The sequence below is a fragment of the Diplotaxodon limnothrissa genome, linkage group LG3 (assembly GCF_057381915.1).
Source record: "Diplotaxodon limnothrissa isolate DT_005_m linkage group LG3, D_limnothrissa_male_GT1.1, whole genome shotgun sequence".
In the NCBI taxonomy this organism is placed as follows: domain Eukaryota; kingdom Metazoa; phylum Chordata; class Actinopteri; order Cichliformes; family Cichlidae; genus Diplotaxodon; species Diplotaxodon limnothrissa.
Window position 1 is genome coordinate 16,569,575 of NC_140598.1, and position 26,046 is coordinate 16,595,620.

Sequence of the window (26,046 nt, forward strand, 5' to 3'; positions counted from 1 at the left end):
CGTCTTCTTCTGTTTGTCTACCACCACTATGTCCGGTTGGTTAGCCACCACCATTTTGTCCGTCTGTATCTGGAAGTCCCACAGGATCTTAGCTCGGTCATTCTCCACCACCCTTGGGGGCATCTCCCATTTTGACCTCGGGACTTCAAGGCCGTATTCAGCACAGATGTTTCTGTACACTACCCCGGCCACTTGGTTATGGCGTTCCATGTATGCCCTGCCTGCTAGCATCTTGCACCCTGCTGTTATGTGCTGGTGCATCTTTACACAGCCTTCACTTGGGGCCTTACTTGGTGTGATAGACCCCAGCCTCTATGGATATTGTGCTCCACCTGGCTGGGATCTCACTTGGGGCGGGTCCAGGGGCATACTGTGTCCATCCATGAAAGAGTTCCGCACAGCCAGGCAAGATGACTGGAAAGAGTCTTCGGTTAGGATTAGGCAGTGAAAAAGCAGAGTGGTTAGGGAAACTGACCGAAACTCATGTTTCGTCATTGAATCCTAAGAAAATGTTAGTAAAGGTTATGGCTGACTCCACCACCCCCAGTGGACTCTGAGACAGCAGCACGAGCCAGCTTATTACCTGTTATTTACACTGCGTTTTACATACAGATTTCAGGACACATCAGTAATTGACCTCAAGAGAGGTTTTCGGCCTTTTAACAATTATAGGGAGGATTCAGGGTCACCTGGTCCAGCCCTAACTATATGCTTTAGCAAAAAGGAAAGTTTGAAGCCTAATCTTAAAAGTAGAGATAGTGTCTGTCTCCTGAATCCAAACTGGAAGCTGGTTCCACAGAAGAGGGGCCTGAAAACTGAAGGCTCTGCCTCCCATTCTACTTTTAAATACTCTAGGAACAACAAGTAGGCCTGCAGTGTCCATGTTCAAAGGCATTGTAAACTTTTTCTGTTGATTGTAAAGTTTTCTTCCCACACAGTGTACAGTGGACTCCAATGTTTTTGTCACTTTTTATGGAATCAAACTCAAAGTAATGTAAGTACTTCCAATCTCTAAATGCTGCATGGTCGTACTCTCTCCCACACTCGATACATTTTCCATTGTTGATCTGCACATGTCCGTTACCATGGACGTCACACTTGTACATCATTGTCATGAGACACTCTCACCAACAAACACGGTTTAGTAACACAGTAACGCAGCGTGCTCGATCCCTTACATTACCCGTTACTTGAAAAAGGTAACTGGATTACTTGTAACACGTTACTGCCTATCTCTGCACCTAAGAATGTCATTGTTTTAATCCAGAGTTACTCATATAAGGTTATGCATTTGTGCCTAAGAAATGATCCAGCTCCTCATATAAGTGAGGTAACACAGGTGGATATCAGTAATGTGCGCGCTGGAGCTGCTCTTCTACCTAGTGTTAGATTTGTATTGTTGATTGTCATTCATGCTTAGAAATATTTACTCATATATGCTTAGAGTTTATAGTCGATGTCATATTGATAGGGGTCTGATCCTTAATAGTCTGCAAAGACTTTGTGTGCATTCCAGGGTGTTCTGGCATTCACACCCTCCTGGGAGCATGGCAGCGGTCGTACCTTCTCTTATTGTTTCATGGTAGGATAAACACATCTATATCTGTTCTAGTCTAAGTGCCTTTTGTTTAGATGAACTGCTGGACTTCCAGACCAGCAGGTTTAGGGAAGTCAGACTTCAGTGTTTCATGGGTTCAATGCTGATAACTGTTTTTAAACAAACTTTATTTTTTGCATTTGTTAACAAGTATTAACAAACTGTATTAACATTTATGGATTAAAACATCTGTATGTGTGTAAAGCATGCCCCCCCCCCCCCAAGAGCCCCTTAGTGAGACAGAACAAACAAAACCCCTTTTCCCGTAAAGGCAAATCAAAGAAGACAAATAGAATAACATGGGGTAATACTGCTGGGTCCAGAGGGTCAGACATAATGACTCATTCTCAGCAATGTTACAGTTTAAAAACCAGACCAGAAATCCCTCCACACTCAGCAGTGTGACTGTCACTGCAGTTATTTCAGTGGGCTGAAGTTTGATCTGTGTTGTTTACTAAAGTGCAACAAAAGCTGTTTAACATGTTTCATTTTGAATTCTTACAGAAACATTGTGATTTTTGTCTTTTAAGCAAATATAGCAGTCTGTGACATCACTGATGAATCCATCCGTTGTGTTTGAGCCTGTTATCACTACACAAACGTTTGTTTAGTCTTTCCCGAGGAACAAGGTCAAAAACATGGCAGTCAGACATCCCACGCTGGGTAAAGGGAGTTACACCTACTGCAGTTGTCACGGTCCTGGGTCTCCTGACCCAGCGTTTTTAGTTCTTTGTGATGTTTGTATTATCATACTTGTGTGATTTATTCTATGGTTTCTAGTTTTGATCCCTTGCCCTTCATGTCTCTCTGTGTCCCCTCTGTTTCGTGTAATTGTGTCTTTGCATGTTTGAGTTTGTTTTCTGTCACCCTGCATTGTGAATTATGTTCTCATGGTTGGTCTTTCGTTACTCTCTCTAGTCTAGTCTCTTGTGTTCCAAGCTGAGTATTTCCCTGTGTATTTTGGTTCTTAGTCCTCTGCCTTATGGTTTATGTCTCTGTTTCTTAGTTGCTGTCTCCACTGTGTCAAGTTCGCGTCTCTGTGTGAAACTTCCTGTTTTACTTTGAAGGTCCGTGTCTTATGTGAATGTGTCCTGCTTTGTTTGTCTCGTCAGTCCTGATTTCTCCCAGCTGTGCTCTCCTTCTGTGTCTCATTCCCCTCGTTACTCCCCAGTGTATTTAAACCCTGTGTTTCTCTGAGTCAGTGTCGCGTCGTCCCTCATGCTGTGTGGATCTCCCTGTGAGTTTAGTTTGCGAGTTTTCAGTTTAGTTTGCTTTGTATGTCTTTCTCCTGCCAGCGAATAAAGCTGAGTTCTTTGTGTTTAAACCTCGTGCCTGAGTCCTGCATTTTGGTTCCAACTCCTGCCTGCCGCACAGCGATTCATGACAGTAGTTCCCAGTGATTTTAGAAAATATCAGTAGTTACAGACTACAGGGGTGTATCCCAGCACTGGTGTTAAGACAAACATGGACACATACAGAATAGAAATAACTTTTTGTAACAGCCAAATTAAACTCTGAGCTGATTTAGAAACATCACCTCGGAGCACTGTATGTTACTGTAATGTTTTACGCTGAACAACAAGCTTTACTGTTGTCTATAGTTTAGTGTTCAGTGCTGAAAGCAGGAATGGGATTTTGTAAATGTGTAAGTGATAGACTTTGTGGAGATCAGAGTACATGAGTGCGTTTCAAACACGTGGCTGTTATGTGGGTGGGGACGATCAGCCGATATTTAGCCGAAGCTGACACTGAGAACGATCACAACCAGTCATGGACCGTCTCTGGATCCTGAGCTGCACTCTGTGTGTCCTCCTGAGCTGGATGCATGTGGATCAAGCGGTGGCTGAACCGTGAGTTTGTCTTCAGCGTGTTTTTGTCTGTGTGAGTTGTTCACTGCAGTAACTGCTGTATGTGTGATGCTGTATGCAGCCAGTACCTGGTGGCCATTCCTGCAGTTATTGAAGCTGGAGCTGAGGCCAAATTCTGTGCAACTCTCCGACAGCCCAGTGGGACTCTGGTCATGACTGTCACTTTGATGTCCCGAGAGAAGAACACAACATTATTCACGCATACGTCAAATGAGGCCTTTCAAACCTGTGTTCAGTTTGAGGTTGGCAACCAGCACTTTCACACACAAAGTGTGTGTTAGTTTTTATTGTAAGCATTATTGGCTTTAATGACTATCTAAATATCCCACTGTCTCAGGCTCCTTTGGTACAAAAGGAGGTGCAACATTTTCAGGTGGAGGTACGAGGAGACACATTTTACTCCAAACAAGTCAGAAAAGTGATGATCCGAGCGTCTGATCCCGTCACATTCATCCAAACAGACAAACCCATCTACCTCCCTGGACAAAAAGGTAACAATGTGCTGTTATGTTATATAAGACATGTAGTTCATTCAAATTCCAACATCATGAGCCAGCTGCTCCACCATCTCCAATTTGTGTAACAAGTTTTGTGGTCCAAAATTTGGACACACATACAGTGATTGATGTGAAATGTTTGCTTCATAGAGCAAAATTTTTTCAAGATATCAATACGGTCGATCGAGATGTTTATTCGAAGTTTGAAATCCGACTCCATCTTTGAACATAACTACAGCATTTTCCAGACTACAAGGCGCACTTAAAATCCTTTCTTTTTCTCAAAAATTGACAGTGTGCCTTATGTATGAATTCTGGTTGTGTTTACTGACCACAAACAGATTTTATGTGGCACACAGTGCTCAAAAATCTGTCAAAAAATGTTTTAGTACGCCTTTGGTAAGGTACGAAGCCGCACTGCTTGATGGATTGTCGGAGCATTACGGCTACCGTAATCAGAAGCCTCGCGGACTCGGCCTAATCTGGGTCCTAAACGCCGTCACTTCAGGTCCTAAAATCAAATGAACACTGCAGCATCACTGAGAGTTAAAAACTGTCTAAATTCTTTCCTCTTTAATAAAATGATCAGCCTTGCTGCTTTACCAGGTGTAACAATTAAGTTTAACATCCAGGCATCCATGCAAACAGAATTTATTAAATTTAACAGAGTTAGAAGTTAGCAGGAAGTTAGCTCACTGGTTTTGCTAGCTACCTAATATAGCATGTTGTGACTGAGAGATTTCTGGATAGAAATAAAACATAAAGCTCTGCTATCACTTCAAACATTACCGAAGTTGGGCTAGCTGGTATATAATGATGTGCTACGTGATCGCTAGCGACACAGTTATGTTAGCATAACATAAACACAGTGAAGCTGGAGGATGAACGCTAAATTTTTTCCATTCGATAAACGTTCCCGATGGTTTTTGATGAATGCAATCACACGGAAAGATGCTTTAAATGGACCAAACTTCAGTCAGGAGAACAAATGACATAATCCATCCACAATACCAGGTTAGTCATTATTATAAGATAAGATAACCTTTATTAGTTTTGTTACAGCCGAAAGTGGACAAGTTACATAGCATAAATTATAAGGCGTTTAATGCGCCCTATATTCCAGTACGCCTTATGTATAAAAACAGACCCGTTTCAGACACGTTCATCGTCAGTGCGCCTTATCGTCCGAAAAATATGGTATTTTAAAAAACAACAAAAGGAAAAAAAATCCCACAAGTTTCATATTTGAGCTCACACTAAGGAAGAACTTCACATTGCAAAAGACAGCTACTGACAACGAATGGTATGCAGTTATTTCACAGTGATGAGTAATAAAACATGCAGAATACTCAGAGTGCACAACTTCCCCCAAAGGGCAAAGGCCATATTATATTTTCCATTTTGAGACCTGCTGCTGTGATGGAGAATTAGGCAGTAATTCAGCTTAACTTTGTAATCGGGGACAGAGAGCACAAAATGAATCATGTCTGAGTAATGCCTCTTAGTTTATTTCAGAGTCAAATTATTTTTATGTGAAAGTTTAACGGTTTTAATTTTTAAAACTTCACAATAAAATAAATATGTTTAAACATGGCTTTGGAATTCAAAGTACAAAAAAATCGTTAGGGAAGAATATGGAGGGCCTCGGGTGCCAAAATTTATTAAACACATAATTAAATAATAAATTAAATGTGTCATTAATTACGCAGTGACAATTACAATGTTGCGTGGAGATCAGGGGCAGTACCCCTGGACTTGCAGACCGGGCTGGTGGTCCCCATTTTTAAGAAGGGGGACCGGAGGGTGTGTTCCAACTACAGGGGGATCACACTCCTCAACCTCCCTGGGAAAGTCTATGCCAGGGTGCTGGAAAGGAGAGTTCGTCCGCCAGTCGAACCTCAGATACAGGAGGAACAATGCGGTTTTCGTCCTGGTCGCGGAACACTGGACCAGCTCTTTATCCTCTCGAGGATACTCGAGCGTGCATGGGAGTTTGCCCAACCAGTCTACATGTGTTTTGTGGACTTGGAGAAGGCATTCGACCGTGTCCCTCGGGGTGTCCTGTGGGAGGTGTTGCGGCAGTATGGGGTGTCTGGCCCATTGCTACGGGCCATTCGATCCCTATACAACCGTTGCAAGAACTTGGATCGCATTGCCGGCAATAAGTCGGACTCATTCCTGGTGGGTGATGGGCTCCGCCAGGGCTGCCCCAAGTGGAGGAGTTCAAGTATCTCGGGGTCTTGTTCGCGAGTGATGGGAGAAGGGAGCTGGAGATCGACAGACGGATTGGTGCTGCGGCTGCAGTGATACGGACGCTGCACCGGTCCGTCGTGGTGAAGAGGGAGCTGAGTGTAAAAGCGACGTTATTGGCCGACCTACCCTCACCTATGGCCATGTGCTGTGGGTAGTGACTAGGGATGGGTATCGTTTAGGTTTTATCCGATACCGGTGCCAAACTTTTGAAACGGTGCCGGTGCTCAAACTGGTGCTTAAAGAATGGAGAACACAAAATTGGTCCTCTCATGGTCAGCTGTTTTTTTGTAAAAAGATAACAATGTTAGCCTTTTCTGCAGCTATGTGGCATATATGGTATCACTCTTGGCTGGAAGCAGTGTTTAAAGAATGGAAAAAACACAAACTTTGTCCAAGAACCTCTCATGTTTAACTGTTTTCCACTTTTTCTTTGGTCATTTTAGCCTTTTTGGCCAGGGTGAAGGGAGCATCTGCCATCAAACAAGAAGACAGCCGCATGTAGCTATGATGGTGTTTGCTAGTTCACCTTACATGCATTAATGTAATAACGTGGTTAGCCTACTCAATGTAAATTACACACGAACAACATTAAGCTACTCACGCAGAGAAGAACGGCTGCTGCTGCCATCATCATCCTCATCATTTCTGCTACACTGGCAGGGCTAGGGGCCAGGACTCTCCTCTTAGTGTTTTTGGGGGATGTTGCTAACTCCGGGTCGATAACAGGCACCCCACCCGCAGTAGATGTGCTCGGTTTGAGGTCTCGCAGCAAGCTATCATACCGCGCGTTTCTGGGCTTTTAAAAAAAACGCTATGCGTCGCCAGGTGTTTCATCGGATTTGAGGTGTTACCTCCTTTGACAGTATCACAGTATCAGCTTAAAGCACTTGTTGCAGGCTGCTGAGTTTGCATCTTTTGCTGTGAAGTACAGCCAGACTTTGACCGCTTCGACTTGGGCATTTTTAATCTGTAGCTCTGCTCTAAAAGAACGTACGTACCTGGACCCGCCTACTATCCTCGGAAACGTAAAATGATTGGCTAGAATCTGAAGTGTATCACAGCTCAGGAAAAAAAAGCACCGAAATAAAGCACCGAAATGTGCGCTGCTTTTCGGTCTGGTTACTACCGTTTATGTCAGAACCGGTGCCATCATGGCACCGGACACCGGTACCCATCCCTAGTAGTGACCGAAAGAAAGAGATCGCGGATACAAGCGGCGGAAATGAGCTTCCTCCGAAGGGTGGCTGGCCTCTCCCATTAGAGATAGGGTGAGAAGTTCGGCCATCCGGGAGGGGCTCAGAGTAGAGCCACTGCTCCTCCACATCGAAAGGAGCCAGCTGAGGTGGTTCGGGCATCTGACAAGGATGCCTCCTGGGCGCCTCCTGGGTGAGGTGTTCCATCTTGGCTTGCTGTGTAGGGTAACCAATCACATCTATGTTTGATAAGTTGCAGTGACTTTGTTTTAAAGTATAAAGAGAGAAACAGAGGTAACCTCAATTTTTCTCAAAGTGAATTTCAGAGTCGTTGCGATGGATAATAAAATGCGACCTGCCAATCAGCTGGTGAGTTTTTGAACAGTATTATTAATAATGCTGTTTGCAATTTGGATGCAGTGATTTACACAACAGTTTCTTAACTCCACCTGTCTTTCTTCCTTTTTCTTTCAGTATGATGTCATTGAACTTCAGGTAAGAGGGCGCCTCTAGAAAAGGCTTTTCCTTCTCTTGCAAATGCATCAACACAACACTGAACACGTGCAGTCAGACAGACTTGAAGGTTCCCTGCTCACTGCTTGCATACACACTGCTTCTGCAGTATTACTCCAAGTTACTGACAGTGCAAGCTTTAAAAACTGGACAAAGTGGGTTGCATGTATGTAATACACACCGTGCAGGGGTCTGTTCTGTCACTTGATGCCCCACATGTGAAAATAAAATGACAGTGATTAAATCAAATTAATAATTTTGATTTAATTACTGCACAAACACAGCCACAGCTTCCCTGTCATTACAGCTTAGGTTTCTTTATATCACTTAGTTTTTAAACATTTATAAACAAGTGCTTCACATCTAGAAGAGGACAAAGCTGGCTACAGATGAAGACAGGACATCTTTATGTCCCCCTAAATTTATATTGTCCAGTTTTAGCTCTAATGTTGTTGAAAAGGAAAATAAAGAATCTAGTTGGTACTGTACTTACACCTGTGTAGTAGCTGTCACTGTCACTTGATTTAACAGGATCCTCACAGTAACAGGATTGGACAGTGGCTAAATGAAACATCCAATAGCAGAATACTGCAGCTTTCTTACTCCTTGGACGCTGAGGCCCCTGAGGGACCGTACCAGATCATTGTGTCAGTGGGTGAGAGGAAAATATCTCACAACTTCAAAGTGGAGAAATATGGTAAGTCAGTCTTATTTATTCTTAAATTCTTTGTTGTAATGGAGTGCAAATGCTGACATTCATATTTCCCCCAGTTTTACCCAAATTTGATGTGACAGTAAATATATCTGAAGAAGTGAGTATTGGGAAGGAAGACATTGAAGCTAAAGTGTGTGCAAAGTAAGGAAAAGTTCTTTCAGGACAAATTATGTGTTGTAAAATCTGGAGTTTGGAGAGCAAATGACTCATAATGTTTACTTATTTTTCTTTATACAGGTACACGTATGGACAGCCTGTACCAGGACGTGTTACAGTCAATGTGTGCAGACCTACTAATGTGTATAGCTTTGGTATATCGACGTACGATCTTTTGGCCCTATTGCAGATAAGTGCGCCCTGCCACACAGAGACAAAGCAGGTACAGTTATGGCTTCATTTCTCTTTTTTCCCTGATACTTTGGGTACATTCAGGCCCCTGCATTAGCATTACAGCAAACGGGTTGCCTGCTCTACCCAGCTGAACTGGCGCCGTGTGTCCTCTTCACTGTTTTCCCCTACATTTCATCATCTCATACTTTCATCCACGAATTTGAATTTTTAGTGATATCTCATCTTTCTTGGACGGACGTGTCAGCTCCAAAGGAGTGAAGTGGTTATTGTTGTGCCTAAAAGGCTGCATAGGTTGTGTTGGTGTTTCTAATATCTGCTAGATGATTAGCTTTACTGGTAGGGCTAAGGCAAGTGGTGTGTCTCATCATGTCTGTCACACAAAAGAATACAACTTCTGTGGGAAATCTAAGAACTTCAAAAATCCTCTGATCAGACTGTGACACCTAAACAAACTGAACAAATATACACATATCCAAAGATTCAGCTCCTGTTAAAAGTTTGAACAATTTAGACTGATTTACTGAGTTACTGCTCAGTGTTGGGAAGGTTAAACTGTATTCCACTACTATTTCTGTGTGATTTATTACTATTACTGAAGGCTACTCTCCACACCAACACCAACTAGATGTTTAAATCTTAATATAAATGAGTAACAGTAGGTGGACATTAGGTAAAGCTGCACTTTTTGCAGCGATCTCGTATAGAAAACTATTCCGCGCGTATATAAAACAGGTCCGTGACTCCGAACCGTAGTAAAGGGACCTCTGGCTAATACGTTGGGTTCATGTTGGGCACGTAGCCAAAAACTAGCATTACTTTGTTGTCTGGGTCAAGTTTGCTAGTGAGAGACAGAGAGAGGCGTTGAAAGGCTGCTGCAACGGAGCTTATTGTTTCAGAGGAAAACACGAACACAGTGTACAGTCGAGTCTCAAAACAGTTGCTTTCAAAAGTATTCGGCCCCCTTGAGCTTTTCCACATTTTGTCACATTACAGCCACAAACATGAATCAATTTTATTGGAATTCCACATGAAATGTTTGATTCCAAACATTTGTTACAAATAAATAACTGAAAAGTGGGGGAAATAGCTACAGTGGTTTACTGAAACATGCAAACACAGATTCAAAGAAGGAAATGGGAGTAAAAGATGGATCGACAATGGGATAAAAGTTCAAACTGGTTGTTTGCTAAGTTGTCTGTTATGTGTAGAAACAATAATCCCCTGAGGCAGGTGTCCTTGTTGTGCTTGGATGGTTCATAGGTCAACATAAAGTGCCTGATCGAAATAAAGGAATGAAAAAAAGAAAAGTTCTCTAAGAATGATCAGGTATGGGGACTGAACTGGAAATGAATGTAAAAGCTGCCAAAGTCTCAACACAAACTGCTCAAGCCCATTTTAAAATGGGCGATCGTGGCTCAAGAGTTGGGAGTTCGCCTTGTAATGGGAAGGTTGCCGGTTCGAGCCCCGGCTTGGTCAGTCTCTGTTTTGTCCTTGGGCAAGACACTTCACCCGTTGCCTACTCGTGGTGGTCAGAGGGCCCGGTGGCACCAGTGTCTATCAGCCCCGCCTCTGTCAGTGCGCCCCAGGGTGGCTGTGGCTACAAAGTAGCTGCCATCACCAGTGTGTGAATGGGTGGATGACTGGTTGTGTAAAGCACTTTGGGGTCCTTAGGGACTAGTAAAGCGCTATACAAATACAGGCCATTTACCATTTAAAAATTCCCAAGAAGGTTTGTTTAGTTGGAGGCCAACAAACAAACACACAAAAAGGTAGTAGGTGAAGATTTTTTTCACAGTACTGTATAACATATATATGATAGTACTGAGATTTTGAGGATGTAAATGAGATGCTGCTGGGAAATTTAAACGATACAGTGGTTTTGTGAGGTGATGCCATCATACTGCTATACAGGCCCAGCTCGACAGGATGTTTGGGATGTTGTGGAGGATACGGCGTCTGTGTTTTCCAAAAAGAATTTCAGATTTCGAATCATCTGAGCACAGAGCAGTGTTTGTCGTTTTAAATGAGCTTTTGCCCAGAAAAGAACGCAGCGTTTCCAGTTCACATTCACATTTGACTTCTTTGCGCAATGGAGCTTTAATCAGAATCAGAATACTTTATTGATCCCTGGGGGAAATTATTTTTTGTTACAGTGCTCCATTTTAAACCAACATTAAGACAAGACAGACAATACGCTAACTAAGAATAGTACAATATATACATATATATATACATACATACATACATAAGTCACTTATAAATAAATATTTGGAAAAGAAACATGTGTAGTTGTAGCAGCAAACAGTGTGTTAAGTGGATGCGTTGTACAGGGAGATGGCCACAGGCAGGAATGATTTCCTGTGTCGTTCAGTGGTGCATCATGGGTAATCTCAGTCTCTCACTGAACGAGCTCCTGTCACTGACCAACATGTCATGGAGTGGGTGGGAGGTGTTATCCAACATTGTCTTTATCTTGGACAGCATCCGCCTCTCCGACACCACCTTGAGGGAGTCCAGCTCCATCCCCACAACATTGCTGGCCTTACGGATCAGTTTATTAAGTCTGTTGGCATCTGCGACCCTCAGCCTGCTCCCCCAGCATGCAACAGCATAGAGGATCGCACTGGCCACAACAGACTCATAGAAAATCCTCAGCATTTTCTGGCAGATGTTGAAGGACCTCAGTCGCCTCAAAAAATAGAGACGACTCTGGCCCTTCCTGTAAAGTGCTGTGGTGTTTTTAGCCCAGTCCAGTTTATTGTCAATGTGTACTCCAAGGTATTTATAGTCCTCCACAATGTCCACACTAACCCCCTGGATTGAAACAGGGGTCAAGTGTTTCCTGGTCTTCCTGAAGTCCACGATCAGTTCCTTGGTCTTTGCCACGTTGAGCTGCAGATGATTCTGCTCACACCACGTGACAAAGGAGTCGACCACAGCCCGGTACTCTGTCTCATCATCCCTGCTGATGCATCCAACCACCGCAGAGTCATCAGAAAACTTCTGAAGATGGCAGGTCTCTGTGCAGTGGCTGAAGTCTGTGGTGTAGAGGGTGAAGAGGAAGGGGGAGAGGACAGTCCCCTGTGGTGCCCCTGTGTTGCTGATCACCTTGTCAGACACACACTGTGGGAGACGTACATATTGTGGTCTTCCTGTCAGGTAATCAACAATCCAGGACACCAGAGAAGCATCCACCTGCATCGCTGCTAACTTATCACCCAGGAGGGTCGGCCTGATGGTGTTGAAAGCACTGGAAAAGTCAAAAAACATGACCCTCACAGTGCTCGCCGGCTGGTCCAGATGGGTGTAGACACGATTGAGCAGGTAGATGATGGCGTCCTCAGTTCCGAGACGAGGCTGATAAGCGAACTGAAGGGGATCCAGATGTGGTCTTACTATGGGTCGCAGCTGGTCCAGGATGAGCCTTTCCAGGGTCTTCATGATGTGGGAGGTCAGTGCCACGGGCCTGTAATCCTGGGGGCCACTGGGACGTGGCGTCTTTGGTACAGGGACGAGGCATGATGTCTTCCACATCACCGGGACCCTCTGCAGACTCAGACTCAGCATAAACAGTTTATGAAAGACTCCACACAGCTGGGGGGCACAGGTCTTGAGGACAAGGGGACTCACTCCGTCTGGTCCAGCAGACTTGCCTGAGTGAAGTCTCCTCATTTGCATCTCAACCTGGTATTGAGTGAAGGTGATGGGTGGGGGAGGGGTGTCAGGAATCTCACAGGAGGCAACATGTGAAGAGAGAGGCTGGCACAGTGGTGTGGCTCTGGATTCCAGGCTGACTACAGGTGAGGTTGTGGGGGTGGGAGCAGACACTGTGGTGTCGAATCTATTGAAAAACAGATTCAACTCGTCGGCTCTATTCTCACCTCCCTCAGCTCCCCTGCTGTTGGTTGGCCTGAATCCAGTGATGGTCTTCATGCCCCTCCACACCTCTCTCATGCTGTTCTGCTGGAGTTTCCACTCCAGCTTCCTCCTGTAATTGTCCTTAGCCTCTCTGATCTTGTCCTTTAGTAACACCTGGACCTTCCTCACCTCCTCTTTGTTGCCCCCTCTGAAAGCCCTCTTCTTGTTGTTGAGGAGGGCTTTGATGTCCTTAGTCACCCACATAACCTGCATTTGTGGGTGGCACGGTGAACTTTGTGCGCAGATATTGATTTGTGGAAGTGTTCCTGAGGCCATGCAGTGATCTGAGTGGCAGAATAACAACAGTTTTTCATGCATTGCTGCCCAAGGACCTGGAGACTGCATCTGATAGTGGATTTCAGCCTTAACCTTTGCATGTTTTGATGACATTATGCGCTGCAGATGATGAGATATTCCCCGTCTTGATAATTTTACATTAATGAAATTATTCTGTCATTGTTCTACAATTTGTAGACACAGTCTGTTGCAGATTTGTAAACCTCCGCCCATCTGTATTTGTGAGAAACTCTGTCTCTCTATGATGATCTTTTTATACACATTAATCTGAATGATCTGTTGCCAGGTAACATAATCAGTTGCAAAATGTTCCTTCAGCTGTTTATGTTTAGTACAACTGACCCCTCCAGACTTTTGTCCCCCCACCCTGCATTTTTAAACCATATTGCTTTCATCAAATTCTAAATGAGCTCAAGTCTTTCATGACTCCTCTCTAGTTTGAACATTTAATATATTTTATAGATTCGATTGTGAATGAGATTTGATTCTAATTTTGGTTTATTCTTGTATCAGTGATTTTCTTTCTTTATTGTTCTTTCCAGGCAGACAAGACTGGCTGTGCAACTTTTTCCTTCAACATGTCAATTTTTACTAAAATGGACCAAAAGGTGCTTCAAGATGTTCTGGATATCAGGGCCAAAGTGGAAGAAGAGGGAACAGGCAAGTTGTGTTATTCCTTTAAAATGACACATCGATGTGTATTTAACCAAAAAGGCATTCACAGGATTGTAACATGAAAGTTTTTACATTCAGGTGTTTCACTCCCTCAAGAGAAGAGAGTCACGATTTCTTACGTCCTTGGAAAAGTGTCTTTCATTAACGTGCCCAAGGTTTGGGAACGGGGATCTAATGTGGAAGGAAAAGTAAGCCTAACATGTTGTTTTCAGCTCAGTTTGTCGTACAAAGCACATTTAAATTGTTTGTATTTTCCATTGATAGAGCATTGTGTTATTCAACAGGTCAGAGCAGTGTACCACAATAATACACCAGTTTGTGACGCACCGGTCTACCTGTTCACGGGACGAATGTGGCAAACACGCTCACTACAAAATCTGACAACTGACAGCAACGGTGTGGCCTCATTTTCTTTCAGCACTGATAACTTTGACCAGGATATCCAACTCCATGTGAGCTGACACACTGAAACAATGTGTAATTTAATGCAGCCATGACAGCAGCATGAAGCCACAATTGGTTTGTGATAGGCTGCAAATGTCCAAATACCTCCCACAGTAATAAGCTGCAATCCTGAAACAGTTTATGACTCATCTTCCTCCACCTTTGCCCTGCTTATAAAGCCTCGTTGACCAATGTTATTTGTAGATCAAGTTTTTAAATTTTTGTTTCCTATCCCCAACTAGGCAAGCCTGACACCAACAGTGGGCTACCCAGGATACAAAACTGCATACTATGACAGGGGATTTCACACATTATCCATGTCCCAGCCGTCTTCTCCTGATATTAAAACAATCAGCTCTCTAGAGGTACAGAAGAAGGATAAACCAGTGTCCTGTGACGCAGAAGAAGACGTATCAGTAAACTACACTATAGTGGGAGAGTCTCCGGGGTCTGTGGATGTCATTTATCTGGTGAGTTATCTCTCAGCTTGTCACTTTATGGCATAACTACAAAGTTTACCATGACCAGACTTTTTGTGTGTTTGCTAAAAAAGTACTGTTGTAATGCCCATCATGACTGAAGAAGAAACTTTCAGTCCATCATGAGAATCCAGCAGCTTCGATCTGTTTCAGCCTAAATACCTGATCCAGCCCAAACTATATGCTTTAGCAAAAAGGAAAACTAGGGAGGGCGTCTGTCTCGTGAATCACAGACTTCATGTCTGGTTCCTCTGTTTTGTCCCTCATTATTTTCTGTCAGCTTTGTCACGGCTGGCAGCAGTCGTGTTGTGGAATGAAAGGAGGACCCAAAATGCGGCAGTGACTGATGATTCGAGTGACGTTTATTTACAAGGTGGCAGTGGCAGAAACAGGCAACGAAGCGTGAGAAATTACTAACGGAAACCTAAACTGGGAGAAACTAAAGAGCAAACCTGAAATCTTAACGAAACGGAGAGCAGAGCAGAGAGACGCAGACTAAGGAACAGGATACCAAGAAACACAGACGAGCCGACAACGAACACTGGAGGACACAAGCTGAACACAATGACAGACAGACACAGACCTTCAGAACAAAACAGGAAATCTAGAACCCGAACCGGACACAAGGGGGGAGGACACAGAATAACTAGAACAGAGGAAAATAATCATAAAACACAAAATGCTGGGTCAACGACCCAGCACCATGACAGTACCCCCCCTCCAAGGGCTGGCTCCAGACAGCCCAAAACAAAAACAGACGACCAACCCAGGGCGGGCGGCGGGGGGTCCAGGACGGAGGGACCAAAACCAAACAAAAAACAAGCTCCAGTGATCCAAAAGAATTGTCCAAAACACAACACACACTGGAGTCCCTGAACAGGGTCCCAAAACATAGTTCAGGAGGCCATCCCGGAGGCTGACCACTCAGGAGCCTAGAACAGTTCATCTCCGGGGGCCGACCATGTGGAACGCAGTGGTGGCGACGGGGAAACAGTTCAGGCGGCCGACCGTGCGGACGGCAATGGGGAAACAGTTCAGGCAGCCGACCGTGCGGACGGCAACGGTGGCGGTGACACAAGTCCGGAGGCCGGCCGCGCGGAAGGTAGTGGTGGCGTTCGGGAGGTCGTCCGTAGTGGCGATGACGCCCAACAAGCGGCCTGGCAGATGATCGCCAATGTCGAGGCGGCAGTTTGGGACCCAAAGGCTGCGTGGCCCCCGCAGCACCAGGTGAGACGGAGGCTGGACCAGGCGACACTGAGGATGCTGAAGCTGGACCAGGCGACGGCGTGGGTGAAGCAGAGAATGGACCAGGCAACGCTGAGGATGCTGAAGCTGGACCAGGCAACGGCGTGGGTGAAGCTGAAGCTGGACCAGGCGAGGATGATGAGGCTGCAGCCGGCGAGGATGATGAGGCTGCGGCTGGACGGGCTCCTCGGGCCCTCCAGCTGACGAGGAAGGAAGCTGGCTAGGTTCCCCTGAACCTCCAGCTGACGAGTCTTGGGGCTGAACGGGCTCCTCGGGCCCTCCAGCTGACGAGGCAGGAAACTGGCTAGGTTCTCCTGAACCTCGAGCTGACGAGACTTGGGGCTGGACGGGCTCCTCGGGCCCTCCAGCTGACGAGGCAGGAAGCTGGACGGGCTCCTCGGGCCCTCCAGCCGACGAGGCAGGAAGCTGGCTAGGTTCTCCTGAACCTCCAGCTGACGAGTCTTGGGGCTGGACGGGCTCCTCGGGCCCTCAAGCTGACGAGTCTTGGGGCTGGACGGGCTCCTCGGGCCCTCCAGCTGACGAGTCTTGGGGCTGGACGGGCTCCTCGGGCCCTCCAGCTGACGAGTCTTGGGGCTGGACGGGCTCCTCGGGCCCTCCAGCTGACGAGGCAGGAAGCTGGACGGGCTCCTCGGGCCCTCCAGCCGACGAGGCAGGAAGCTGGCTAGGTTCTCCTGAACCTCCAGCTGACGAGTCTTGGGGCTGGACGGGCTCCTCGGGCCCTCCAGCTGACGAGGCAGGAAGCTGGACGGGCTCCTCGGGCCCTCCAGCCGACGAGGCAGGAAGCTGGCTAGGTTCTCCTGAACCTCCAGCTGACGAGTCTTGGGGCTGGACGGGCTCCTCGGGCCCTCCAGCTGACGAGGCAGGAAGCTGGACGGGCTCCTCGGGCCCTCCAGCCGACGAGGCAGGAAGCTGGCTAGGTTCTCCTGAACCTCCAGCTGACGAGTCTTGGGGCTGGACGGGCTCCTCGGGCCCTCCAGCTGACGAGTCTTGGGGCTGGACGGGCTCCTCGGGCCCTCCAGAAGACTAGGCAGGAAGCTGGACGGGCTCCTCGGGCCCTCCAGCTGACGAGGCAGGAAGCTGGACGGGCTCCTCGGGCCCTCCAGCTGACGAGGCCGGAAGCTGGACGGGCTCCTTGGGCCCCCCCAGCGAAAACCGTCTCAGAACCAGTGGGCACTGGAGCCCCTGGCACACACAGGACAGAACCAGCAGGTGCGGGGACCTCTGGCAGACGCAGGACAGAACCAGCAGGCGCACGGGCCTCTGGCAGTAACAGAACAGGACCAGCAGGCACGGTGGCCTCTGGCAAACACAAAGCAGACTGCAGCTGCACAGAGCATTGACTCAGCTCAGGCAGCCACAGCCGGGTGCAGTCCTCAGCTGGCTTCTTAACCTCCAGGGGTCCAGAGTCGGCTGGGGGCTGAAACCCAGCCTCTGGGGAGGCCCTGGGGTGCGTCACAGTCTCTGAACTGGCCAGCTTTTGAGGACTGATTACAATATTGTGTGGTTTGTCTCTCTGCTTAAAATGAACAGATGAAAAATTGTTCTTTGGCAAACGGAGTGTTTTAAATATTTAGGCATAAATTTACCGAAAGATCTTACAAAACTATTCGAACAGAACTACCTACCCTTATACAAAAAAATAAAGGAAGATATAGTAAGATGGAATTTAATTCCTTTCTTTAGTTTTAATTCAAGAATTGATTCTATTAAAATGAATGTATTGCCAAGATTTTTGTATCTATTTCAAACCCTACCAATAGAGATTAACCAAAGTCAATTTAATGAGTGGGATAAAATGTTATCTAGATATATATGGCAAGGTAAAAGACCAAGGGTTCGCCTTAAAACACTACAGCTGGCTAAGCAAAAGGGAGGATGGGGCCTCCCTGACCTCAGATATTATTATTTTGCAGCGCAGATGAGAGCAATAATATGCTGGTGTAACCAATCATACACTGCCCAATGGAAAACCATTGAGGAACAAATGCTGTCTATACCTATTCAGGCAACTCTAGCTGACAATAACTTACAAACCTATATAAAAAATACTGATAACATGTGGGTGAAAAGGACCCTTAAAACATGGAGAACTATTGTAAAGGAATATAAACTCGAGACCAATATTACAGTTCTTAAATGGTGTGCTTACGACTCAGAGTTCAAACCTAATGAACTGGATTCTAGATTCAAGGACTGGACAGGTAAGGGCATAACAGCCCTGTGCAGTATAATGAAGGATGGAAAATTGTTCAGCTTTGACATGCTTAGAAAAACATTTTCATTAGAAAAAGAAGACTTCTATCGATATCTGCAGTTAAGGCACTATGCCGACACGAAGATGAGAAACGTAACAATGATAAACACACGCTTGATGGAACTGTTTATAAAAAGCTATAACTCAGAAACTATTGATAGAATTGTATCATGTCTCTATAAGGGTCTAATGGATTTGAAACCACATTCGACTTCATATATTAGAACAAAATGGGAGAAGGAAGGAGGGATAAAAATATTAGAGGAAGAATGGACGGCAATATGGAGATATCAGTGGATGTGTACCAGCTCACAAAAGTGGAGGGAATTTGGCTGGAAGTGCCTAATTAGATACTTTATAACACCTTCTCAGAAGTCTCATTATGATGATAACCCCCCTGCTTGTTGGAGGAACTGTGGAAATCAAAGTGCAAATCATTACCATATTTTCTGGGACTGCTCAATCTTGAGGGATTATTGGAGAGAAATACATAATGCCTTACAGGATATCTTTAAACGTGAAATACCTCTCGAGAGTAAGACTATGTTCTTTGGATATATACCTCAGGAATGGCCTAAATATGATAAACATTTAATAAATATTTTATTGGTGGCCTGTAAAAAGAATATCACCAGAAAATGGTTATCCCCAGAGAGCCCAAACATAAGTACATGGATGGAAATCACAATGGAAATTTATAACATGGAAAAGATAACAGCTTCTGTTAACCACAAGCTGGAGAAATTTACATCATATTGGGAAAACTGGGTTAAATATATCACGCCTCATAGGCCAGATTTTACTATTACAAACCAATAATTATGATGTATGTATATATATTTATAGGATCACCCCATACCAACACATCCGTGTTTTTTTTTTTCTTTTTTTTTTTTTCTTTTTTTTTTTTCTTTTTTTTTTTTCTCTTTCTTAGGTTTGTTAGTTTTGTTTTTTGCTTTTTGATTTTCGGATTATGTGATGGTTTCAATTACTTTTATCGTTGTAAGTATTCTTCCCTTATGACTTGGATGTAAATTAAAATACTATTTCAGTATTTAAGGCAGATAACCTAAGTATGAAGAATGCTTACATGATGTACATACTGTGAATGCCTGCTTTTGAAACCTTAATAAAAATATGAATTTTAAAAAAAAAAAAGAAAAATTGTTCTTTTCGGGTTGGATTGACTTAGCTTGTTGTACAGGAGGAGTAGGTGAAGATGATGGCTGAATAGGTGGCTGAGCTGATGATAAGGCTGATGAGTCTTCTACCAACTGAGCTACTGACTGGGCTATGGGCTGTAACATAGTTTGTAGTAAGTCTGGCTGTGACTGTAACTGAGCTATGGGTAGTGAAGCTGAATGGGGTGGAGGTGACGGCTGGGCTGCTAACTGAGCTACTGGCTGGGCAGCTAACTGAGCTACTGGCTGGGATGCTAACTCAAAAAACACAGCCCCGGTATAAACAGTCACAAGGTCTGGCGAAACAGAAAGAGTGTCTTTTCTACTCACCACAGCCGGCAACACAGAACTCTCGGGGCCCGGCTGTGGCAATGGGCGTCGGCAGTGTGAATGTCGCTTCCTTCTCGGAGACAGCTCCGACCGGCCGGGTAATTCTACATCCGGCGGGCCGGGCCGCAGATTCCCCGGCGGGCAGTGCAAAACATTCACCACCGGGCTGGGTCGGGAAGCGGTAGCGGCTGGAGGGTGAAGGTGCAGTTCTTTTAGAATGAAGTCCTGTGCGAGCGGGTGAAGAGAGTCCAGTAGCCAGGGGTGAGTAGAAATTAGCTGCTGTAGCCTGGCTTCTACAGCGCGGTGAAATTCCTCTCCCTCACGTTCAAGCCACAGGTTAACCTGTCACGGGTAATGGGGAAATACGGACTCAGTCGCGGAGCTCTGGATGCGAAGCAAACAGTGCATTTATTTACAGTGCTCAAAAACAGTCTCAAAACACAAAGCGAAGTACAAAAATTCAACGGTGATCATCTCCAAATTCCCAGTGGTGTGCAGGTGAGTCTCCCAAGTGATTATCCGAGTGTGTTTCTCCTCCGAGAGCTTAATCCAGCGGGCTCCTTCTCTCCAACCTTCTGCTCCGTATCACTTCCTCCTACAAACGAGTGACAACAACAGGTGAGACAGGGTAGCCGGCTAAGGCTATGTTACAAGTAACAAACACTCTTTACTACCGAGCTTCCAGTACAATCCAGCGTCGGCTGCCATCCGGACACACAGTTAAATACCTCAGTCCACAACGAAGGATGATCAGTGACAGCTGGGTGGCAAATTAGGTGCAGGTGTATCAGCCACTGGGTGGAGGAGGAGAGAGAAGCACACACATACACACACAGGCAGGTCGCCCCGGGAAGGACCGTCCGACCATGACATAACCAACCTCGAAATGGAGTCAATCAATTCCTCCCGAAACTCCTGGGAAGGTGCGGTTGCTGCTGGGTCCATGTTTGGTCGGCTCGTACTGTCACGGCTGGCACCAGTCGTGTTGTGGAATGAAAGGAGGACCCAAAATGCAGCAGTGACTGATGATACGAGTGACGTTTATTTACAAGGTGGCAGTGGCAGAAACAGGCAACGAAGCGTGAGAAATTACTAACGGAAACCTAAACTGGGAGAAACTAAAGAGCAAACCTGAAATCTTAACGAAACGGAGAGCAGAGCAGAGAGACGCAGACTAAGGAACAGGATACCAAGAAACACAGACGAGCCGACAACGAACACAGACCGACACCCACTAAATATACACACACAAGATAATCGGGTAATCACACACAGGAGGGAAGAACAGCTGAACCCAACACACATGAGGACCGGAGCAGACAAGCTGAACACAATGACAGACAGACACAGACCTTCAGAACAAAACAGGAAATCTAGAACCCGAACCGGACACAAGGGGGGAGGACACAGAATAACTAGAACAGAGGAAAATAATCATAAAACACAAAACGCTGGGTCAACGACCCAGCACCATGACAAGCTTAGTAATTAGCCTCAGTGTTTGGTCCTTTGTTCATGATATCCTTAGTTTTCTCTCTCTGTTAAGTATTTATATTCTTAGGCCTTCGTAGATTTAGTCATTTCTGTTCTCAGTTAATCATGCTTTCCCTGTGTTTCCCCTGCACTTTTCAAGTCTCGTCTTTTAGTGACTCCACGTTTAGTTATTTTCTGTTTTATTTTTCTAATCCTTTGTTTTGTGCATCTTAGGATTCTCAGGATTTGTATGTGTAAAAAGAATTTATGTGTACATAAAAAAGATTTGTGTACGTGAGAAACTCTGCACTCAAGTTTCAAGTTACAAGTACAAATTTTGACCGTATTTTTCTTCCTTTCATCTGATTGGCCAATGTCCTGTCATATAGTTAGGGCTGGACCAGGTGACCCTGAATCCTCCCTTAGTTATGCTGCAATAGACGTAGGCTGCCGGGGGATTCCCATGATGCATTGAGTTTTTCCTTTCCAGTCACCTTTCTCACTCACTATGTGTTAACAGACCTCTCTGCATTTAATCATACCTGTTATTAATCTTATTGTAGGGTCTACCTTACAATAGAAAGCACCTTGATGTGACAGTTTTATTGATTTTTGTTGGCCTTTTTTGCGCTCCATCTCATCCCAAACCATCTCCTTTGAGTTTAAGTCAGGTGACTGTGGAGGCTAGGCCATCACTCTCCTTCTTGGTCAAACAGCACTCACACAGCCTGGAGGTGTGTTTGGGGTCGTTGTGCTGTTGGAAAATAGATGATGCAATGGCATGTGGCTGCAGGATGCTGTGGTAGCCATGCTGGTTCAGTGTGCCTTCAGTTTTGAATAAATCCCCAACAGTGTCACCAGCAAAGCCCCCCCCCCCCCCCCCCCCCCCCCCCCCCCCCCCACACACACACACATACACACTATCACACCTCCTCCTCCATGCTTCACAGTGGGAACCAGGCATGTAGAAACCATCCATTCACCTTTTCTCTGTCGCACAAAGACACGTCAGGTGGAGCCAAAGATCTCAACTTTGGACTAATGAGACCAAAGCACAGATTTCCACTGGTCTAATGTCCATTCCTTGTGTTTCTTGGCTGAATCGTAACATAAACGAATCACTCACTCACTCACTCACTCACCCCCTCCCTCCTGGATCACAGCTTCTTCTTCTGCTTGGTTGGCAACCAATGTTAAGGCGCATTACCGCCCCCTGGCTCACAGCTCAGTGGACATTTAGATGAGAAAATATATATTTAACACGTGAGGAAAATACTAATAAAATAAAATAAAAATAAATAAAATAAATGTTACCTTTAGAAATCTTTTTTTTTGCTCTTTTTTGCTCTATAAAAATGGTTGTTTTTCTTTTTCAATCACTTATCTTACCTGTAGGATTTACTAAAAAATGGAAACAAATTAAGTTTGAGTGAAAATGTAAATTTTTTGCACTCTCTGGTCAACTGACTCAGTGACTCAAATGACTCAAAACACCCGATTCACTTTGGTGAGTGACTCACTAAAACTCGATTCAGCAAAAAGAATCAAATTTACCATCACTACCTGCTAGTGGAACTCTGTGTGGCATTTATCTGGACTCTAATCTGAGCTGCTGTTAACTTGTGATTTCTAAGGCTGGTGACTCTGATGAATTTATCCTCAGCAGAGGTGACCCTTGGCCTTCCTTTCCTGGGGCGGTCCGCATGTGAGCCAGTTTCATCGTAGCACTTGATGGTTTTTGTGACTGCACCTGGGGACACATTCAAATATGAATTCTAACAGTTGTGTCAGCTGTTCTGTCAGCTGTGTACCAACCTGACTTCTGCACAAAACAACTGATGGTCCCAACCCCATTAAGAAGGCAGGAGATTCCACCAATTGACACTGATAAGGCTCACCTGTGAGGTGAAACACGTCAGGCGAGGGTTTGCAGCACTGTTGTGCAGCAAAGTTGTGTACAGGGCTTTGAGTGCTCAGAAAGAGTAGAAAAGCGCTATATAAGAACCAGTCCATTTACCATTACCATTCACTGCCAGTAAAGCAAAGGGCAGCTACTCTGAGGACTCTAAAACATAAAACATATTTAGAGATATTTATATACTTTTCTTTGCTTCAGTATGCATCTACATTGTAGAAAGTATTAAAATAAAAATTAAAAAAACACTGAATGAGAAGGTGTGTCAAAACTTTTAACTGGTAGTGTATATCCACCAGTGTTGGTCAAGTTACTTGAAAAAAGTAATCAGTAACTAATTACTGATTGCTTCCCCCCAAAAGTAATTAATTACTTAGTTACTTAGTTACTTTTTAAAAACACGATTTACAACCTGAAGAGGTGATAAAGTGATAGATCTTTCAGCCCAATTCTACTTTTTCTGCATAATCCATCATACAAAATGTAATCAAATGGAAAAGTCTCTTTTTAAAACTTGTTTTATTATTTTTAATCTTTTAACTTCATGCATCAAGCAAAAATTTAATTATATGCAACATTCTCTGACTGGAAGAAATTAGTTTAACATTTAAAGCTATTTTCTGCACATTCCAGCACATAAAATAAAATATTTTTTGTGTTTACACTCAGTCTTTCAAATAGATGCAAGTAAAACACAGCAGAAAATAAATAAAGTCAAAGACTCAGCGGTCCTGTTGCTCTATTTTCACCTGTAAAGCAGGAGCGGGGTAGGCGGAGGTTTACCCTGGTGCAGGTGTGCCGCGGCGGTCAGTTAAAGAATCCGCGAGTTTCTCTGTGAGTTTCCCATTACGTCGTAGCTACTCGGTGCTTGTTTGGAAGTTTAGGGGTTTTTTCGCTGTAAAAAGAAGTTTTCTTCCCACGCACGATGGACACTAATGTTTTTGTCACTTTTTACGGAATCAAACTCAAAGTAAGGTCAGTACTTCCATGCTTTAAACGCTGCACGCTCATACTCTCTCTGCACTCGATATATGATCCACTGTTGATCTGCACACAGCTGTTGTCACGAACGTCGCACTCGCTTACGTCACTGTCGTGAGACATTCTCGCAAAAAATCACGGTTTTAATAACGCAGTAACGCAGCGTTCCTACGGGAAAGTAACGGTAATCTAATTACCGATTTTGCAATAGTAATCCCTTACTTTACTTGAAAAAAGTAATCAGATTACGCGTCACTGCCCATCTCTGATGTCCACAGATATCAGTGCTAGTTCATTCTTGTTTTTAAATGATTTCTGTCTTCCAGGTGTTGTCCAGAGGAGCAGTCACCATGCAAGGACAAACACAGGTTGAAGTGCAAGATAGATCAGGTAAAATTCCCATATTTCCACAAATGCCACAGCCAAGCATTGGCGTTGGTCTGTTTTGTTGATCTGTGGATGCATGTTTGGACCTGTGTTTCAGTGAATGAGGGCCAGGTGTCCTTTAAAGTCAGAGTGTCTCCTGAGATGGCTCCAGAGTTCCAGGTTGTGGCTTATGCCGTCCTGCCAAGTGAGGATGTAATTGCCCACAGTGCTGACTTCTCTACTGAGAAATGCTTCAGCAACAAGGTGAGTGTAATTCTAGAGGTGTGCTGTGTGTTTGGTGTCTGCAGTCATGCCATGTCGTTCAAATCAAAGTCAAATTCAGTTGGCTAAATCACCTGAGGATTTCTAGCATCAGTAAATGGACTGGTTGTTGCACAGCTGTTTCTACTCTACCTGAGGACTCAAATTGCTTCTTTATATGACCTCATGACCCGCTCACTCCCATTTATACAAGCACTTTTTCAATGATGATGCAAGTCCTACCTATCTAACACTGACACAGTGTTCATACAGTGTCCAACGTGGGCTACAGCCATCACATGGGACTCATGATTTGTCACTCACCACAGTGAAGCAGCTCATTTAGCCAGCAGTGAGTGGGGACTCATCACAGTCACTAAACTTCTACGGGTGTTTTGTGTGTGTCAGGTGTCAGTGGAGTTTTCACCGTCTTCAGCCGTCCCAGGTGAAGAGACCAACATGCAGGTGACGGCCCTGCCACGTTCTCTGTGTGGTGTGAGCGCCATCGACAAGAGCGTTCTCATCAAGGAGCCTGGGAAGACTCTGGATGCAGATAAGGTAACTGCTGATATTAACACCAGTGAGGTGGACACATCCCTTATTTCCAGAGCCCGTAGTGTCGTGAGTTACCAGCAGCTCATGCCTTCGCTCCGGTACTTGTGTCCTGATAAGTATTCTTTGGGCAGTCGTACATTGAACTGTTTTAAACAGTCAAATGCTGAGTTTGTCTTAAAGCAAACTGGTATAAAAAATACAAGGTTACAAATGCATGTGTCTGTGATGACAGTCTTTCTAGCGAGTAAGTAAGTACCATGCTTGTTGCTCATGTGGTTGCAGACAGCAATATTTTAATCTTATAAAATTAATTCCTTTTGAGCAAATTAATATTTCAGCATGGAGATAAATCCAGGATCATGACCTTTTTTTTTTTAGCAAATAATTCAACCATGCAAACAAGTGTATGACCTGCCAATCACTGTCTGCTTTACTCGAGAAGAATTTAACTTTGCACCAAAACTGCTCAAATACACGAGTATTTGTTGATGTTAAACATACAGCAAAACCTGGAAAAAGTGATACTTGGTGAGTTTAAGGAGCTACAGAGACAGCTTCAAATGGAGAACACTTACTGTAGCCATATAAGTCACTAAGAACGATGTGGTGTTTATAGTAAAATTGTAGAACTTCTGTAACATTTGGTAAACAGATACTTCAACTA

General features: G+C 44.7%; 1 protein-coding gene across 2 annotated transcripts in view; it reads left to right on the top strand.

Moving 5' to 3' along the window:
* The window catches only part of LOC146634692 (alpha-2-macroglobulin-like), a 102,123-nt gene that overhangs the window by 48,131 nt on the left and 27,946 nt on the right, over window positions 1–26,046 (top strand). Inside the window, exons 1-15 of one of the 2 annotated variants that reach the window (XM_085378444.1) lie at window positions 3,297–3,447; window positions 3,527–3,707; window positions 3,803–3,956; window positions 7,725–7,777; window positions 7,883–7,903; window positions 8,453–8,618; window positions 8,693–8,777; window positions 8,874–9,015; window positions 13,745–13,862; window positions 13,956–14,065; window positions 14,162–14,329; window positions 14,564–14,791; window positions 24,527–24,590; window positions 24,685–24,830; window positions 25,236–25,385. In XM_085378444.1, the coding sequence (XP_085234570.1) occupies window positions 3,368–3,447; window positions 3,527–3,707; window positions 3,803–3,956; window positions 7,725–7,777; window positions 7,883–7,903; window positions 8,453–8,618; window positions 8,693–8,777; window positions 8,874–9,015; window positions 13,745–13,862; window positions 13,956–14,065; window positions 14,162–14,329; window positions 14,564–14,791; window positions 24,527–24,590; window positions 24,685–24,830; window positions 25,236–25,385 (1,866 nt within the window). In that variant the 5' untranslated portion in view covers window positions 3,297–3,367. Of the gene's footprint in view, window positions 1–3,296; window positions 3,448–3,526; window positions 3,708–3,802; window positions 3,957–7,724; window positions 7,778–7,882; window positions 7,904–8,452; window positions 8,619–8,692; window positions 8,778–8,873; window positions 9,016–13,744; window positions 13,863–13,955; window positions 14,066–14,161; window positions 14,330–14,563; window positions 14,792–24,526; window positions 24,591–24,684; window positions 24,831–25,235; window positions 25,386–26,046 lie in introns of those variants that run through there. The other variant, XM_085378452.1, reaches the window with a different exon arrangement.